The sequence below is a fragment of the Oncorhynchus keta genome, chromosome 14 (genome assembly GCF_023373465.1).
Source record: "Oncorhynchus keta strain PuntledgeMale-10-30-2019 chromosome 14, Oket_V2, whole genome shotgun sequence".
In the NCBI taxonomy this organism is placed as follows: domain Eukaryota; kingdom Metazoa; phylum Chordata; class Actinopteri; order Salmoniformes; family Salmonidae; genus Oncorhynchus; species Oncorhynchus keta.
In genome coordinates this window covers 42320971-42340309 of record NC_068434.1, presented here as the reverse complement: position 1 = coordinate 42340309, position 19339 = coordinate 42320971, and the positions used below count along the sequence as shown (strand labels likewise).

Genomic DNA, 19339 nt, shown 5'->3' with positions numbered 1-19339 from the left:
CTGAGGTCAGCTGCTGAAAGGCAGAGAGTATTTTATCCTGCTCCTTGAATGAACTGCTAAGCCAGCTAATTGTCTGGCTCTGTCTCTACAGCCTATATTGTCCACATGGGTTTTTGTTGCTGACCATAGCTGGTCACCAACCTATGAAAGTTCAGGATTGTGTGTGTGTGTGTTAGGGGTGCATGATATGTGGGAAAGAATGTAATAGCAAATTATTTTTTACAAAATATTGCGATTCGATTGGCTATATAGGTAAAAAAAATGGACATGCATATACTTACAATTCTAACAGCTTTTTTGTTAGTAGAGCATTTAACCGTCTTAAAATACAGTTCAATTTCTGTTTGTAGGATACGAAAATGTGGTTTTCTGTTTGTAAATTTACATTTGTGTATATGAAATTTGGCCAAAAGAATAATGAAATTAATTACATACAATAGAAATAAGCGGAATCATTTTTATGTAAAGAATCCAAACAGTACATCTCTCCACAATAGTGTAAAATCTTCATAAATGTGTTCAATTATAAACCTACTGATGTCTTGCCACAGTTTTCTTACATGCATACAATGCCAAAAAATATGCACAACTGTTTCTGGGTGGTCATTACAAAAGGAGCACAGAACCAGCCAGGTCACCTCTGATACAAGTCCGTATTTGACGTCCATCCATTTCTGAGGATGTCGGAGATGACAGGGAAAAACCGGCTGCTAGGGGCAAAAGTGAGCGCTGTTACCTTCAAGTAGGTTTCGTAAGCATCTGCCTCTGATTCCAAGGGATGCATGTTTAAAATCAAGTCATAGAAAGTTGTTTTTGATATTTTTTTATTTAAGACTATCCTAAACCTTGACAATTACCTTGACCATTCAGAGTCAATGGCTAACCTTAGGAATAGACTTTACCTTGAAATACTTATGTACAAGCTCTTCCCAGTGATGCAGTGTTTCAAATAAAATAGAAACACAAGGAATAAAATAAAATACACAAGAATGGAGCTACAGTGCATTCGGAAAGTATTCAGACCCCTTGACCTTTTACACATTTTGTTACTTCACAGCCTTATTCTAAAATGTATTAAGTATTTATTTCCCCCTCATCAATCTACACACAATACCCCATAATGACAAAACATAAAGTTTTTATAAATTTTTGCACATTTATTAAAAATGAAAAACGTAATCACCTTCACTCCAAAATAAAAAAATCACCTTTACTCAGTACTTTGGTGAAGCACCTTTGGCAGCGATTACAGCCTCGACTCTTCGTGGGTATAACACTACAAGCTTGGCACACCTGAATCTGGGGAGTAGTCTCCCATTCTTCTCTGATGATCCTCTCAAGCTCTGTCAGGTTGGCTGGGGAGCATCGCTGCACAGCTATTTCCAGGTCTCTCCAGAGATGTCCGATCGGGTTCAAGTCCGGGCTCTGGCTGGGCAACTCAAAGATGTTCAGAGACTTGTCCTGAAGCCACTCCTGTGTTGTCTTGGCTGTGTGCTAAGGGTTGCTGCCCTGTTGGAAGGTAAACCTTCGACCCAGTCTGAGCTCCTGAGCGCTCTGGAGCAGGTTTTCATCAAGGATCTCTGTACTTTGCTCTGTTCATCTTTCCCTCGATCCTGACTAGTCTCCCAGTCCCTGCTGCTGAAAACATCCCCACAGCATGATGCTGCCACCACCATGCTTCACCTTAGGGATGGTGCCAGGTTTCCTCCAGACGTGAGGCTTGTCATTCGGGCCAAAGAGTTCACTCTTGGTTTCTCATGGTCTGAGTGTCCTTTAGGTGCCTTTTGGCAAACTCCAGGTGGTCTGTCATGTGCCTTTTTACTAAGGAGTGGTTTCTGTCTGGCCAATCTACCATAAAGGCCTGATTTGTTGGAGTGTTGCAGAGATGGCTGTCCTTCTGAAAGGTTCTCCCATTGCCACAGAGGAACTGTGGAGCTCTGTCACCTCCCTTACCAAGGCCCTTCTTCCCTGATTGCTCAGTTTGGCCGGGTGGCCAGCTCTAGGAAGAGTCTTGGTGTTTCTTCTTCCATTTAAGAATGATGGAGGCCACAGTGTTCTTGTGGACCTTCACTGATGCAGACATTTTTTGGTATCCTTCCCCAGATCTGTGTTTCGGAGCTGTACAGACAATTCATTCAACCTCATGTCTTGGTTTTTGCTCTGACATGTACTGTCAACTGTGGGACCTTATATAGACAGCTGTGTGCCTTTCCAAATCCCGTCCAATCAATTGAAATGACCACAGGTGGACTCCAATCAAGTTGTAGAAACATCTCAAGGATGATCAATGGAAACAGGATGCACCTGAGCTCAATTTCAAGTCTCATAGGAAAGGGTCTGAATACTTATGTAAACCAGGTATTTTTGTTTTTATTTTTTATACATTTGCAGAAATGTCTGGCACCTGTTTTCGCTTTGTCATTATGGGGTATTGTGTGTAGATTGAGGATGTTTAAAAAAAAAAAAAATGTAATCCATTTCAGAAAAAGGCTGTAACGCAACAAAATGTGGAAAAAGTGAAGGTCTGAATACTTTCCGAATGCGCTGTATATACAGGGAGTACCAGTACCAGGTCATTGTGCAGAGGTTCGAGGTAGATGTGTACATGAAGGCAGGGTAACGTAACTAGGCTTCAGGATAAATAATAATAAGAGGAAAATAAAGAACAGAGTAGCAGACGGCCTCAATTCCGCTAATACCAAAGAAAACAAAGACCCGAAGAGCCTTCTTATTATAGGCTCATTTCAATCATGTAGTTTACAAAAAAAGTGTTAAACAAATCAAAAATGTATTTAATATTTGAGATTCTTCAAAGTAGATGGGTTACCTGAGGTGCATATGGTACTTTTTTGTTGCTGGATCTTTGGAGTTTTAACACATTTTGGGTCTGCCCGGAATTGTGAAGCTGGTTGAGAGAATGCCAAGAGTGTTCAAAGCTGTCATCAAGACAAAGGGTGGCTATTTGAAGAATCTCAAAAACTATTCAAAATATATTTTACATAACACTTATTTTATTACTTGATTCCATATGTGTTATTTCTTCATAGTTTTGATGTCTTCACTATTATTCTACAATGTAACAAATTGTAAAAATAAAGAACAACCCTTGAATGAGTAGGTGTTCTAAAACTTTTGACCGTGTGTGTGTGGTCAATGCAGATAGTTTGGGTACCATTAACTGACTATTTAGCAGTCTTATGGCTTGTGGGTAAAGCTGTCTCGGACTCTATTGGTCCAAGAGCTGATTCTCCGGGAACCAATTTCAATATGAATTAGATTAATTATGCAGCCCTAGTGTGTGGGTGGGTGGTGGTTCACCCCTAACAACAGTAATCTGTCACTCACTGAGTTTGACACATTTCTGCAGTTGTGTGATGATCAAAAGCTATTGTTTACATTCTTGACGGACAATTTATCAGCCATTTGTATTTTTCCAAATGTGAACACGTTTCATACTCTGTAACGTTGAATGAAGTAGGCAGGCAGTTTGGAAGTAATATACAACAAATCCACTCAACCTTTTTTGGTTCTCCACTGTTCGTCCAGGGCACTGTAGCATGTCACACATGCACGCAAACATACGCATGCAAAGATCAGCACATTCCTCTTTCTCTCTCAAGATGGAGTGAGAAGGAAATCCTGCTATTTGATACGGTTGTTTCACTTCTCTTTTCACTTCATGACTGTTTTAAAACAGGAAATATTGGTTTCTTACCCAAGATAGAGGAGGAATTGAAGATACGTGCAAATATTTGCTCTGTAGACATAATGTAAATGCTATCCTCTCTACTAAGGCAAATGTATGAATCAATTAAAATGTCCATGAAATATAGACGGTGTTCTTAGGTCTACACCTGATGTTGTCAGTTAAACTCTGCGAATAAGCTTTATACTTTGAGTATAATAGGATAGTAGACCAGGTAGGATAGCAGACCAGTGTTGATTTGAGGCCCTCCTAAATGCTGGGTCTGGACCCTCTACACGCTCAGGGCAGATTCCATCCTCCACTCTCTCTCCTTGGGGCATCATGGGAAAACTATCTTGCCAGCTATTTGATGTGTTTGTTTCTGTCTTATCCCCCCCTCCCAACCCTCTTCTGGACAGGAAGCTGAGCTCTGATGCCACTGATAGGACTGACTGGAACCCATTTAGTCTGCAGCTGGAAGCTACAGTATGTGGGACACAAAGGGGACATCTCAATAGTCTGAAGTAGTTTCCCATCTGCTCTCTTTCACCTGAACTGACTTTTTAAGGAACTGGATGGTTGAAAGACACTTCCTGGTGGGCAATGCATCAGGTATCTATATAGTTTCCTCCATGCCCATGTTTTCAGATTAGTGCAAATGAAGTAGAGAAGTCGAGGAGAGGAAGGTACTTCAGACTATTATTGAGATGCACCCAAAGGATCACCCAGCTCCAAAATAATGACTCAATGGTAATACCAGCGTGTGGGTGGTTGTAACATTGATCATGACCGGGCCCGTTGGCTGAATTAAAGGTTTAGCTATCTGATGCCCCTGAGCCTGACAGCGTGAGCATAGCTGTGAGTGATAATAGCCTACAGTGAGGAATGCTACAGAATGATCCAGAAATGCTCAAAGGCACTACACACAAGTGCCGGCCTGCCACATAGTATGCAGCCTGGCAAAAAAAAAGACTGAGCTTTTTCCTGTCAGCAGAACTTACCCTCAGGGCATTTCCATGTGAAAGGACTCATGAGCACCAACATCGGAAGTTCATAAGAGCATGTCAATTCTGTTGTCAACTGAAACCTAAGAGTCACATTTTTTTGTTGAAATTAAAGCACACTGTATATATATTTTTAATCTATCTACCAGAGAAAGTACTTTAAAAAACACAATAATGTTGATGTAAAGACTCCTGCCAACTAGTACAGTACCAACACTTATATTTAGTTTTGGAGAAATGATTTGCCTTGTGGAAGTTTAAGAAACATTGCCCTGTGCCTTGATAATCCGAAACCAAAAACCCCCCACATCGTTAACATTTACTGACTCCCCAAAGAAAAAGTAAATGTAACTCGGTACAATAGTTTGTCTGGGAAAATCTGTTATTCTCTGGAACACTTAGTTGAAATCACAACAGCATGATATCAGTCCTGTCCACTGGGGAGCTATGGAGTTAACAGGGTAAATACACTTGCACTGTAAATTGTTATTTGGGTTCTATGAAGCAAGACAAGACGCTATATTTGACTGTTGCTGAGTTGACTATTGTGGAAAGGACATCATAGGTGGTTGAGTCCATTGCGGTTTTCCAAAGATGTCGCCAACATTGACTCACTTTCTGGGTGTCTGATCTTCACTTTTAATAATATGTTATGGTGTAATAAGGTGTTAGGCTAGCTGTTTCAACACCTTTAAATACTGTTGTTGTTGACTTGGTTACAATTCCTCCTGTCAGCAAATAGAAAGGGAAGTCCTACCATTTTGGGAGAACATCAACAGCCTACCACACAGTGCCTTAAAGGGCCAATCTGCAGTTGTTACATCCATTTTTTTAAACTAATAAATTAATGATATGTAACCCATTGATTCTTGAAGAATATAACTTATGTCTCATGAGCTTAGTTCGACTATCGTACCCCAACAAAGTATATGTAAACAAACACTATAGCCTCAGTCTAAACACTGTTAAATCCCCTTGGATTGATGAGGAATTTAAAAATTGTACAGTTGAGAGGGATTAGGCAAAATGTATGGCAAATAAGTCTGGCAGCCCAACTGATTGGCAAACGTACTGCCAATTAAGAAATCATGTGACTAAACTACACTATGAAACAAAGATGATAAATTATATAAAGAGTGATGGTAAAAAAGCTTTGGGGCACCTTAAATTACATTTTGGGGGAAAAAAAGCCAACTCGACTCCTTCATTTATTGAATCAGATGGCTCCTTCATTTATTGAATCAGATGGCTCCTTCATTTATTGAATCAGATGGCTCCTTCATTTATTGAATCAGATGGCTCCTTCATTTATTGAATCAGATGGCTCCTTCATTTATTGAATCAGATGGCTCCTTCATTTATTGAATCAGATGGCTCCTTCATTTATTGAATCAGATGGCTCCTTCATTTATTGAATCAGATGGCTCCTTCATTTATTGAATCAGATGGCTCCTTCATTTATTGATTCAGATGGCTCCTTCATTTATTGATTCAGATGGCTCCTTCATTTATTGATTCAGATGGCTCCTTCATTTATTGATTCAGATGGCTCCTTCATTTATTGATGCAGATGGCTCCTTCATTTATTGATTCAGATGGCTCCTTCATTTATTGATTCAGATGGCTCCTTCATTTATTGAATCAGATGGCTCCTTCATTTATTGAATCAGAGGGCCCCTTCATTTATTGAATCAGATGGCCCCTTCATTTATTGAATCAGATGGCCCCTTCATTTATTGAATCAGAGGGCCCCTTCATTTATTGAATCAGATGGCCCCTTCATTTATTGAATCAGATGGCCCCTTCATTTATTGAATCAGATGGCTCATTCCTCACAAAGCCCACTGATATTGCAAACTACTTTAATGACTTTTTAATTGGCAAGATAAGCAAACTTAGGGATGACATGCCAGCAACAAACGCTGACACTACACATCCAAGTATATCGGACCAAATTATGAAAGACAAGAATTGTACTTTTGAATTCCGTAAAGTCACTGTGGAAGAGGAGAACAAATTATTGTTGTTTATCAACAATGACAAGCCACCAGGGTCTGACAATCTAGATGGAAAATTTCTGAGGATAATAGAAGATGATATTGACACTCCTATTTGCCACATATTCAATTTAAGCCTACTAGAGAGCCTGTGCCCTCAAGCCTGGAGGGAAGCTAAAGTCATTCCGCTACCCAAGAATAGTAAAGCCCCCTTTACTGGCTCAAATAGCCAACCAGTCAGCCTGTTACAAACCCTTAGTAAACTTCTGGAACAGATTGTGTTTGATCAGATACAATGCTATTTAACAGTAAACATATTGACAACAGAATTTCAGCATTCTTATAGGGAAGGACACTCAACAAGCACAGCACTTACACAAATGACTGATGATTGGCTGAGAGAAATTGATGATAAAATGATTGGTCGATGTCTTGTTAGACTTCAGTGCAGATTTTGTAATTATTGATCATAGTCTGCTGCTGGAAAAACGTATGTGTTATGGCTTTACACCCCCTGCTATAATGTGGATAATGAGTTACTTGTCTAACAGAACAGAGGATGTTCTTTAATGGAAGCCTATCAAATATAATCCAGTTAGAATCTGGAATTCCCCAGGGTAGCTGTTTAGACCCCATTCTTTTTTTCAATTTTTACTAACGACATGCCACTGACTTTGAGTAAAGCCAGAGTTTCTATGTATGTGGAATACTCAACGCTATACACGTCAGCTATTACAGCGACTGCAAAACTCAAGAGCTGCACTTAGTTTCAGAGTGGGTGGCAGGGAATAAGTTAGCCCTAAATATTTCTAAATCTAAAAGTATTGTATTTGGAACAAAACACTCACTAAACCCTCAACCTCAACTAAATCTTGTAATAAATCAAGTGGGAATTGAGCAAGTTGAGATGACTAAACTGCTTGGAGTAACACTAGATTGTAAACTGTCATGGTCAAAACATATTGATGCAGTAGTAGCTAAGATGGGGAGAAGTATGTCTATAATAAATGATGCTCTGCCTTCTTAACAACACTACCAACAAGTCAGGTCCTACAGGCCCTAGATTTGTCGCACCTGGACTACTGTTCAGTCGTGTGGTCAGGCGCCACAAAAAAATACTTAAGAAAATTGCAATTAGCTCAGAACTGGGCTGCATGGCTGGTCCTTGGATGTACATAGAGAGCTAATATTAATAATATGCATGTCAATCTCTCCTGGCAGAAAATGGAGGAGAGATTGACTTGTTCGTTATTGACATGTTGAATGCACATGGATTTAGTACTGTTGATATGTGTTAGTGGTGGAGTAGGGGCCTGAGGGCACACAGTGTGTTGTGAAATCTGTGAATGTATTATAATGTTTTAAAATTGTATAAATTGCCTTAATTCTGCTGGACCCCAGGAAGAGTAGCTGTAGTAGTAGTAGTCATTCATTTCAATGGGGATGTCCACAACGGAGTGGCATCGCAACGCCCCCTTGCGTCCATGGCTCCGTTGCGAAACATATGCCGCCTACTTGCGTGTAGGCAGTCATTGTAAATAAGAATTTGTTCTTAACTGTTCTTAACCTAGTTAAATAAAGTCTTTAAATAAAATCTTTCAATTTTTCTAAACTCTGCGTTGTCTTCAGTCTGGTCAGATTCTGTCAATAGAACCTAACCACAGAACAAGATGAAAATAATTCTGGTTTTTGGCGATGGCTTTATAGGATAGCTAGCAACTTATAAACAATATAATATATGCCATTTAGCAGACGCTTTCATCGAGCAAACATTTAACCAATCCTGTTAATGAGTATTTTAATAGTAATGTGGAATAATTCAACATAGGCTGTTACGCCAATTATATTATATGACTGTAGCCTCCCGTTTTAATTCTGGAAAGTGTCTTGTGATGGTAATGATATGTTTACATTTTGTTGATAATTATTAGGTGTAGGAGCTACAGTTACTTCAACCTAGCTAGCTAGCTAGTTAACGTTAGCGGCTCTGTGTAAGCTAGATTGACTTGCAAGAAACTAAAATAAAAATGTTTCTCCTGTCTTGAATGAAAAGGTGATATTTAGCTATTTCTCAAAATAAATGCGATCTCTGACCAGAGACAGGCTCTCCTCTGTCTTGCGTAACAAACACTTTCACCAGTAAGACTGCGTGAAAAGGACATTATGACCAACGGAATTTCGTCCATTTGTGTACGAGGCTTTAGGCTGTCTCTGGGTTTTACAATACAATAAATGAAGGAAGCATTTATGTATTACAAAATGTGCAACTATTGGTCAGATTTTTGCAACTAATATACCAATCACGTCATGTTTTGTTTTGTGTTGTATTCTAATTGTGATTGGTCTATTAACCTTAGATGCCATTTTGAATCATCTAAAATACTCCTTTTCTAATCTATAACAAAATGACGAAGGCAAAGGGCCAAGAACATTGTTTTTACTGTGAAGACAAAAGAAGCACTTGTTGCTGATTGTTCTCTTCACTTCATTTTTCTCTGTCATGATGGTTGGGCCTTTACAATGCAGACTGTTCAAAAGCCCAAACCGTTCAAATGGTATGACTCATATTAGCAGAGTGACATTTTATATTTCTATCGTGGAATCGCGGGTCACATCATTTCATAAACCTTGTCGTGGGCCATTTTAAAGTCTGCTACTTGCGGCCGCTAACTATTGGTTAATAACAGACAACCTTGTCCTGTCATGTTAGAGCTGGCAAACAACCAGTAGGGTTTAAAGATTACACTGGAAGAAAGGAAATGAGCTGTGTTTTTGTTTTCCACTCCTGCTACTAAATGTTAGGTTTTATTTAACCTTAGCAGTAATTGTACAAAACTACAGTAGAAGATACAGTATGTACGCATGATGAGTTGATTGGATACTGTACAACATATACTGTACAAGCATTGCAATCATGGCTTATTTTGATTCCAGCCGTAGCGTCTTCACTCCAAGTTGTATGTTTACAGTTGGGTCTTGTACATATATTCGACCAACCCATGGAACATCCAGTTCAGACTCACATTCCTTAGACGTTCATAAAGGTGCGGCGAATACCAGAGGTAGTCTTAGAATGGCCCTTGTACTCTTCAGTATACGCAACTCTCTGGGCGAACTGCAGTGGTGTTATCAGTGTTTTATGCCATGCCTCCTCCTGCATAGTTTACCTTAATATCAGTTTTCTAATTTGAGTGAACGATCCCTTTTTTAACAGGAGCTCGCTCTCTTGCTTTCTCGCATGCTCTCTCTCTCACTCTCACACTCACACTCACTCTCACTCTCACTCTCACTCACTCACTCACTCACTCACTCACTCACTCACTCACTCACTCACTCACTCACTCACTCACTCACTCACTCACTCACTCACTCACTCACTCACTCACATACTGCCCAGTCTCATTCCATGGGGTCACTGAGCCTGTTAGGAGGAACTGCAACCACATGGCTCTGAAGGTCATGACCTGGGCGGGATGCAGGCAGTTGGGAGGAGAGTAGCATGCAAATGAACACAAAGCAAAGTCCAACAAGTTAGAGCCACAGCCCATAGCCACATACACCATAAAATGTGGGAAACATATCACATTTTGTCCAAATTCACACTTAAGCCACAAGAGGAAAGTTGACAAAATGGTATGGGAGGTTAACTATAAACTGTGCTAGACTGACGTAAAACTACCGCCTCAAAGTTTCTGTTGGCTAGCAACACATGATAGTCCGAGGGTTGAGATGCCCACATAATTCTGTTGGTTGGGGAAGGGGCGGAGGTGATCGTTTAGTTGCAGATCAGAGCTATCCTAAACAATGACCACAGTGAGTTAATGAACACAGAGCAGTAGCACATGAACAGCATGGGGACTGGGGGAGAGTCAGGGCCACTGACCCATTTGGCAGTGCTTCTCAAAGATTCCCAACTCCAAGTTTTAATGTCACATGCACAAGTACAGTGAAATGCCTTTCTTGCAAACTCAAAACCCAACAATGCAATAATCAATAACAATGTATTACTAGAAAAGAAAACAGGAGATATAAGAAGAAAAATGAAGAACACAATAGGTAGGTAAGTAAGTAAGCAAGCATACTATATACAGGGTCAGTTCCAATACCATATATACAATGTGCAGGGATACTGGAGTGATGAAAGTATACTGAACAAAAATAGAAGCTCAACATATAAAGTGTTGGTCCCATGTTTCATAAGATGGAATAAAAGATCCCAGAAATGTTCCATATGCACAAAAAGCTTATTTCTCTAAAATGTTGTGCACATATTTGTTTACATCCCTGTTAGTGTGCATTTATCATTTGTCAAGATAATCCATCCACCTGACCAGTGTGGCATATCAAGAAGCTGATTAAACAGCATTACACCGGTGCAGTTTGTGCTGTGAACAATAAAAGGCCATCATTGATTTTGCCCAAATAGGTCTGACATATTCCCATGTTCAAGAAGCTTTCCGTTTTGATTGGGTTATTTTTCCCAAAAAAACTTTAGGCCTACCTATAGAAAAGGAGAAAGAAAAAACCCTCTGCATCTCTGCCCAGCCTGTCAAGAAGGGCCAATAGGATGTTGAGCCTGCTCTCCAGGCACCATCTGAAGCAAGCGACTGTTTCAAAAAATGTATTCTAAAAATACATTAAAAGGCAGTAATAAGTCATTTCATTTACATTTTATTCTAAGTCACAGCCTATATGCAAAATGTATAGACTATAATGATTTAATACAACAACATGTTGTTTAAATGCTGAGCGCTTTGTCGGATCCAAGATGGCGTAGCAGTGCAGACGTGGTTTGTCGTGCACTTTTGTATTTTTTGTGTTTTAAAATAAATATTTTTGAAAATAAATTTAATCTCTTTTCTATTTTTAAATTGAATATACCTTCTGGTAACCCGCCTCGCCCAATGTGACACGGATCCACCATTTCTTTAGACCTTATAGCCAGAACCTCCTTTAGCTACTAGCTATTTAGCCATTGTTAGCCACTGCCTTTCCTTCTGCACAGACACCAGACATTTTTTTTTATTAGGCTTGATAATACTTGCCAGAATCGGACTGCTTTCTTCACTACAACGCCGGATTCCTGCCGTAAACCTTGGACCATTACTCCTGATGGCTAGCTGCCACCGAGTGTCCCAGCCCCGAAGCTAGCCCTGAGCCAGGCCAACCCCCCGGCCTACTCTATGATCACCCGGATACTCAGCCGATGCCTCCCGGACTCTACCCCAACACGGCTAGAATCCACCACTCCACCGGATCCTTGCCGTAAGCTCTGGCCCTTTGCATTGGATCATCGCTGCTAGCTAGCTGCTACCGAGTGGCTATAGTGGCTAATGCCCCTGCCCCGAAGCTAGCACTAGTTAGCCGCGAGCCAGGCGCATCTCCCGGCTAGCAAACAAAATTACTACAACTACAATTACCTCTTCCGCCATCTGGTCTCGACCCTTTGTCGACACGGCGCCCCGCCTGTACCACCACTACTGGTCCGCCGACTTAACTCCATCCGCTGTGCCCTCAACCGGCCTTTGCCGGACGTCGGAGCAGACGCTTCTACTTACCTCGGCCTGCTAACTTTAAACGCTGTGTCTCCCGCGTGCTAGCTTAGTAACAACTACCCAGCGGCTTCCTTGTTCCATCTATTGCTGTTCACTGGACCCTATGATCACTTGGCTACATAGCTGATGCCTGCTGGACTGTTCCTTAATCACGGTACTCCATTTAGTTTATTTTGTGTTTATCTGTCGGCCCCAACTCAGGCCCTGTGTGTAGTTAAACGACCCTCTCTGCCATTTTACCTGTTGTTGTTGTCTTAGCTGTTGTTGTCTTACCCGTTGTCTAAGCTAGCTCTCCCAATCAACACCTGTGATTGCTTTATGCCTCGCTTTATGTCTCTCTAAAATGTCAATATGCCTTGTACACTGTTGTTTAGGATAGTTATTATTGTCTTAGTTTACTGCGGAGCCCTTAGTCCCACTCAACATGCCTCAGATACCTCCTTTGTCCCACCTCCCACACATGTGGTGACCTCACCCAGCATAACCAGCCTGTCCAGAGATGCAACCTCTCTTAGCATCACTCTGTGCCTGGGTTTACCTCCACTGTACCCGCATCCCACTGTCGTGTCTTCGGCTATGCCGGATTAAGTTATATGACATGCTATTCTATAAGACAATTTCTCTGTAATTAATATTACCTGATTAAGCTAATCAGGTAGATGATTAACTAGAGAGTCAGGGCACCACAAAATAATGTTTACAGAGCGGTTATCTTCCGAATAAACTCTTAAAGACCTTGTCATATTTAGTAGTAGCTTCAATAGCAGTCAATATTTAATCGTCACCTTGTTAAGTCTCATCTGAAAGTGGTAAATTCTTGGTCATCTTCACAAACCCTGGCTAACCAGTTGTAATCTGCTAGGATACTTGGTTTTCTTCCCTTGACATGTGCGCTTGTGTAAGCATAAGCTCACGTGCACAACGGATCATCCAATTAGGATTTATGCTAGGATCCGAGCAAAATACCAGCCTTAGTAAAGTTGAACATTTATTTTAGGCCTTTGACTCTACAGCTACAGTACTCACCAGCTTTCTTCCCAGAAGTCCATAGGTCATCCCTGTTGACTACCCAAAACTAGTGCCTTACAGCTGCAGACTTATAACGTAGGTATCAATTTCGGATAGTACCCTAAGCAACACTCCGCAAATTAGGAAAGCCCAAGATATGACATTAGACAATGCCATGATATGGTCATTTTGCCAAGACCATGGACGTATATAGAATACAGTCCAATTAGATGATTAAGGTGGCGTAACTACGTTTTGTTTTGTTTATGCTTTCATTTCAGTTTGTTTCATTTTATTCGGCACGTAGAAAGTGATAGAGATATAAACAACTCCCCCATACAACTGTTAGTTAGTGCCACAACGCTGCTCATTTGGGGGAAATGTAATGATATATTTCATGAGTGTGTGTGCGTTGTTAATATCTGCCTAAGTTATTGCCCAGATCTTCCAGTCTCGTACTCTGTTCCGAATACTTTAGGGCGACAGTCCTATGTTAAAATGGCTCAGATGATAAGCTTTTCCAAGGACGTGTGGACTTGAGGTCCCCATGTTGAAAGGACAAAGACCACCTACAGAACTAAGCCAACCTTAGGTTTTCTAACGAAATTAGCATCAAATTTCAATGTGAAGGTGACGACCTACACACCAGAAGGATGAATTTCCACTATACTTTGGACTCTTATTCACTAAAGAAGTGATACCTCCTAGCCGTCGCGTTAGCGAAGCAACTGTAGACATGGGCTAGGACAGGACGGACAGAGTATTTGTTCTACCACACAACAACGGTACAATCAAGTATTTATTCTACCACCAGAGATCCATGCTGGACAAACCGGCCTTCCATCGACGACCAATCTACCGAAGCGCAGCTCAGAGTAAATATTTATTGCATCCTCCTTTTCCAAATGGGCTGTAATTTAGAATGCATAAGATATTGTATTTACGATAGCATAGCTTCTCCCTTTGTTACTCAGTCTTCCCGCTCTTTCACTTAAACCCCCCCCCCCTTTTCTTTGTGTAACCAGCCGTTATATCGGCTCAGTTCACCAGGTCCATCAATGTATGATTTATTCTGTGTATATGTAATCCTGTGTGATTAGTTAGGTATTTAGTAAATAAATAATGAAACCACATTTTATATTGCTGATTCAACTTGTTAGCCAGGGTTCGTGAAGATATCTGAAAGTGGTAAATTCTTGGTTGAGAGTAAAAAAGGTGTCGATTAAATATTGACTGCTATTGATGTAAAAGATTACCAGGTCTTTGAGTTTATTCCGAAGATAATAGCTCTATAAACATTCTTTGCGGTGCCCCGACTTTCTAGTTATTTGTTTACCTGATTAGCTTAATCGGGTAATATTAATTACAGAGAAATGATTTTATAGAATAGCATGTCATATCACTTAATCCGGCATTGCCAAAGACACGACACCACCATACCCGTCTGTACATTATGCCCTGAATCTATTCTACCACGGCCAGAAATCTGCTCCTTTTATTCTCTGTCCCCAACGCACTAGACGACCAGTTTTGATAGCCTTTAGCTGTACCCTCATCCTACTCCTCCTCTGTTCCTCGGGTGATGTGGAGATTAACCCAGGCCCTGCGTGTCCCCAGGCACTCTCATTTGTTGACTTCTGTAACTGAAAAAGCCTTAGTTTCATGCATGTTAACATCAGAAGCATCCTCCCTAAGTTTGTTTTACATTTACATTTAAGTCATTTAGCAGACGCTCTTATCCAGAGCGACTTACAAATTGGTGCATACACCTCACTGCTTTAGCACACTCTGCCAACCCTGATGTCCTTGCCGTGTCTGAATCCTGGTGTAGGAAGGCTACCAAAAATTCAGAGATTTACATACCCAACTACAACATTTTCCGTCAAGATAGAACTGTCAAAGGGGGAGGAGTTGCAATCTACTGCAGAGATAGAACTTTGCAGGCTGTCATACTGTCCAGGTCAATGCCCAAACAGTCAAGCTTCTAATTTTAAAAATGAATCTGTCCAGAAACAAGTCTCTCACTGTTGCCGCCTGTTATAGACCCCCCTCAGCTCCCAGCTGTGCTCTGGACACCATATGTGTATTGATTGCCCCCCATCTATCAGATTTTGTTCTGTTAGGTGACCTAAACTGGGATATGCTTAACACCCCGGCAGTCCTACAATCAATACAACTAGATGCCCTCAATCTCACAGAAATTATTAAGGAACCCACCAGGTACAACCCTAAATCCGTAAACATGGGCACCCTCATAGATATTATCCTGACCAACTTCCCCTCCAAATACACCTTTGCTGTGCTGTTTTCAATCCGAATCTCAGCGATCACTGCCTCATTGCCTCTATCCGCTATGGGTCCGCAGTCAAACGACCACCCCTCATCACTGTCAAACGCTCCCTAAAACACTTCAATATGCAACTTTTCAGTGAAGTCAGGAACCAATACATACAGTCAGTCAGGAAAACAAGGCTAGCTTTTTCAAACATAAATTTGCATCCTGTAGCTCTAACTCCAACATTTTTTGGGACACTGTAAAGTCAATGGAGAATAATAGCACCTCCTCCCAGCTGCCCACTGCACTGAGGCTAGGTAACACTGTCACCACCGATAAATCCACGATAATCGAGAATTTCAATAATCATTTCTCTACGGCTGGCCATGCTTTCCTCCTGGCAACCCCAACCCCGGCCAACCTCCCCAGCTTCTCCTTCACCCAAATCCAGATAGCAGATGTTCTGAAAGAGCTGCAAAATCTTGACCCGTACAAATCAGCTGGGCTAGACAATCTGGACCCTCTCTTTCTAAAATTATCCGCCGCCATTGATGTAACCCCTATTACCAGTCTGTTCAACCGCTCTTTCGTATCGTCCAAGATCCCTAAACATTGGAAAGCTGCCATGGTCATCTCCCTCTTCAAAGGGGGTGACGCTCTAGACCCAAATTGTTACAGACCTATATCCATCCTGCCCTGCCTTCTAAAGTCTTCAAATGCCAAGTTAATAAACCGATCACTGACCATTTCGAATCCCACCGTACCTTCTCCTCTGTGCATTCCGGTTTCCGAGCTGGCCACGGGTGCACCTCAGCCATGCTCAAGGTACTAAACGATATCATAACCGCCATCGATAAAAGACAGTACTCTGCAGCCGTCTTCATCGACCTGGCCAAGGCTTTCGACTCTGTCAATCACCGTATATTTATTTGCAGACTCAACAGCCTTGCTTTCTCAAATGACTGCCTCGCCTAGTTCACCAACTACTTTTCAGATCGAGTTCAGTGTGTCAAATCAGAGGGCCTGTTGTCCGGACCTCTGGCAGTCTCTATGGGGGTACTATAGGGTCCAATTCTCGGGCCAACTATTTTCTATGTATATATCAACACTGTTGCTCTTGCTGCGGGTGATTTTCTGATCCACCTCTACGCAGATGACACCTGGCCCTTCTTTGGACACTGTTAACTAACCTCCAAATGAGCTTCAATGCCATACACACTCCTTCCGTGGCCTCCAATTGCGCTTAAACGCTAATAAAACCAAATGCATGCTCTTCATCCGTTCGCTGCCCGCACCCGCCCTCCCGACTAGCATCACTAATACTTTTAATGTCAAATCATAAGGTTTGATTTCAATACTTCAAAACCAAATGGTAGTTCCAGGTAGTCAAAAAAATAGATGGGTGTTGGTTAAATTGTGATTTTAATGAATGGAGCGAATTTGGAGCGGCAGGTTTTATTATCATGGAGCGGTTTGTAGTGGAGCGGTTGGAAAGGACATAGAGTGCACGCCGCTCCATGAACGATGGCTGGGATTCCCAACCTCTCGACTCTGCACACATACTCTGCTGCGCACACACACACACACACACACATGCACACACACGCACGGGTAAACACAAACACACACGTGTACACGGTAGCCTATACACACCTACACACTTTACATAGGCAGACTGCAGCACATTTTTGCTACTGAGGGACAATTCATGTATTTTCTATTACAGCAGAGAAGGAGATGGCATTGTGGACCTTTTGGTAGGGGTCCAATGATATGGTGGATTAATTTGTCTATAAAAACAGTAGCTGAGCATCTACATGTACTTTCTCAAACACCCTGAGACAAACAGACCCCCCCCCCCCTTTCCATACACATTCCTCAGTAGTCTGAATGACTCTCGTGAATACTCAATCAGCGACCAACCTTACCTGCCCCTCGAAAAGCTCATGAGATCAAGGTGTGAGTGTGAAACATCTCTGCCTGCTCTCCTCTGTTCTAATACGTTTTTCAATACCTGTCCATTCTTTCTCTCAGGGACCTTTTTGATCATCTGTTTGGCCCCACATCTCTTACGAGTTTCTCCTCTCTGTTTCAGACACTCGTCTGCTGAGATCAGGAGACACTTTGGTGGGACGTATGGCTCCCCTCAGGTCTCCATGCAACACAGTCATCATGGCTCCAACGCATCTGCCTCCATGTGCTTCACCGTGGTGAGTTCCGCTACTACAGGACTACTACAACCAACTATGCCCTTTCATGGGTAGCAGCAAATAGCACCACGGTGTAATATTTAGCTACCCTGATTCTGAGTGAGACTCTCAGACAGCATTTTTGTGCTGTAGGCCCAATAATGTAATCCTAAACAGGGATTTTGTCCCACCAGACATTGTGACCCCTCACTTATTTTCTCTCTCTCTCTTGCTCGCTCTCTCTCGTACTAAGTGCACTAATACCTCTCTATATTTGACAGGCTTAAGGCATCAGGGTTTACTGTAAGTCTCTTCATATCATGACTTGCCTAGTTAAATAAAGGTTAAATAAAAATAAAAAAAAACATCTCTCTGATATGTCTCTGTCTGCTGCTAGGCAGCTGACTAGGCCAGAGGAGGGAGAGTTGGCCCATCCCCTAGTTATTATTATGATTAATGTCCAAACTGCTTGGGAAATGGGTCAAGGCGCAGGCTACTGTAGAGATATGGGATGGCCTGCTTACCATCCAGCTTACACTGGCAAATATGTAATATCTGTGGATTTGCAATGCAGGAGAGTGGTTTTTAATAACATCCTCTGCATGTTGATATTTTCCCATGGTGCATCATCAGCGGAGGAGCTCAGTGGAGCAGAAGGCAGATGTGTGGGATGATGATGATCATTGCTATGATTCATCTCTCTATTTTTAGGACATATAATGATGCGCATTGTTATTAGTTAATAATCATTTCCAAAATGATGGATGACGTGAGTGTGTGTGTTTGTGTTGCGCTTGTCTGTGCGTGTCCCACTTTTGTAAGCGTGTGCACTTGCATGTGTGTGTGGTGTGGTTCTGTCTCTAGAAACATGAGATGATTGATGGAGGCCTTGTTGATGCCACTTCCTGTAGTCAAATCAAATCAAATTTATTTATATAGCCCTTCCTACATCACCTGATATCTCAAAGTGCTGTACAGAAACCCAGTCTAAAACCCCAAACAGCAAGCAATGCTTCCTGTAGTCAAGTGTTTTACCTTGCTTGTTGTTACCACAGATTTTTTTTTACCAAATCAACTCCTAGTCACTTCCCTTACCTACTTCACATAGAGACCTAAAAACATTGGATAGGTATTAGCAAAATGTTGATGGCTCCACTTTGCCCTCTGAAAGGCTGGGAGTAATTCCACCAAGTTGCTTATACCTATCCACTCCTTTCACATCAACTGCAATGCCTTGTGGTAGGGGCTAGGATTCACTTTGGAATTTGGTCTGAGGGTCCCTCTGAGTCTTGTGAGAGCTTTGTGGTTAACTGTTCTTGTTTCCTGGAATGCACCAATTTGTCAACTTCCCTCTTACATGTTGAATATTTAGCAGGATAAGTCTACTTCAATTCAGTGTACCTGTGTTCTAGTTCTATTAACGGTCATCTCGAGACCTACACTTTTATGTTTAAAATGTGCGTGTAAAGCAGCCAGTGTTGAGCTTAGAGGCAGCTGATGTGTTGTTAGACTGGGTATTTGGTACAGCCTGTGGGTAGTAGTTTCCTCTTAGGGAAGTAGGTTACTGGTTCTTTATTAAGCTGAAAAGACACATTGCGGAGTTGGGTAGTATAACTGTGTTCAAAT

The 19339-nt window shown here is 41.6% G+C and overlaps 1 protein-coding gene across 3 annotated transcripts in view; it reads left to right on the top strand.

The window, feature by feature from the left end:
* Positions 1-19339, top strand: part of dock8 (dedicator of cytokinesis 8) — an 87839-nt gene that overhangs the window by 1486 nt on the left and 67014 nt on the right. For 2 of the 3 annotated variants that reach the window (XM_052461793.1, XM_052461792.1), the window contains exon 2: positions 17620-17734. The exons of the other annotated variant lie outside the window; for it this stretch is intronic. In XM_052461793.1, coding sequence (XP_052317753.1) covers positions 17620-17734 — 115 coding nt within the window. The remainder of the gene's footprint in view (positions 1-17619; positions 17735-19339) is intronic. 3 annotated transcript variants of the gene reach the window in all.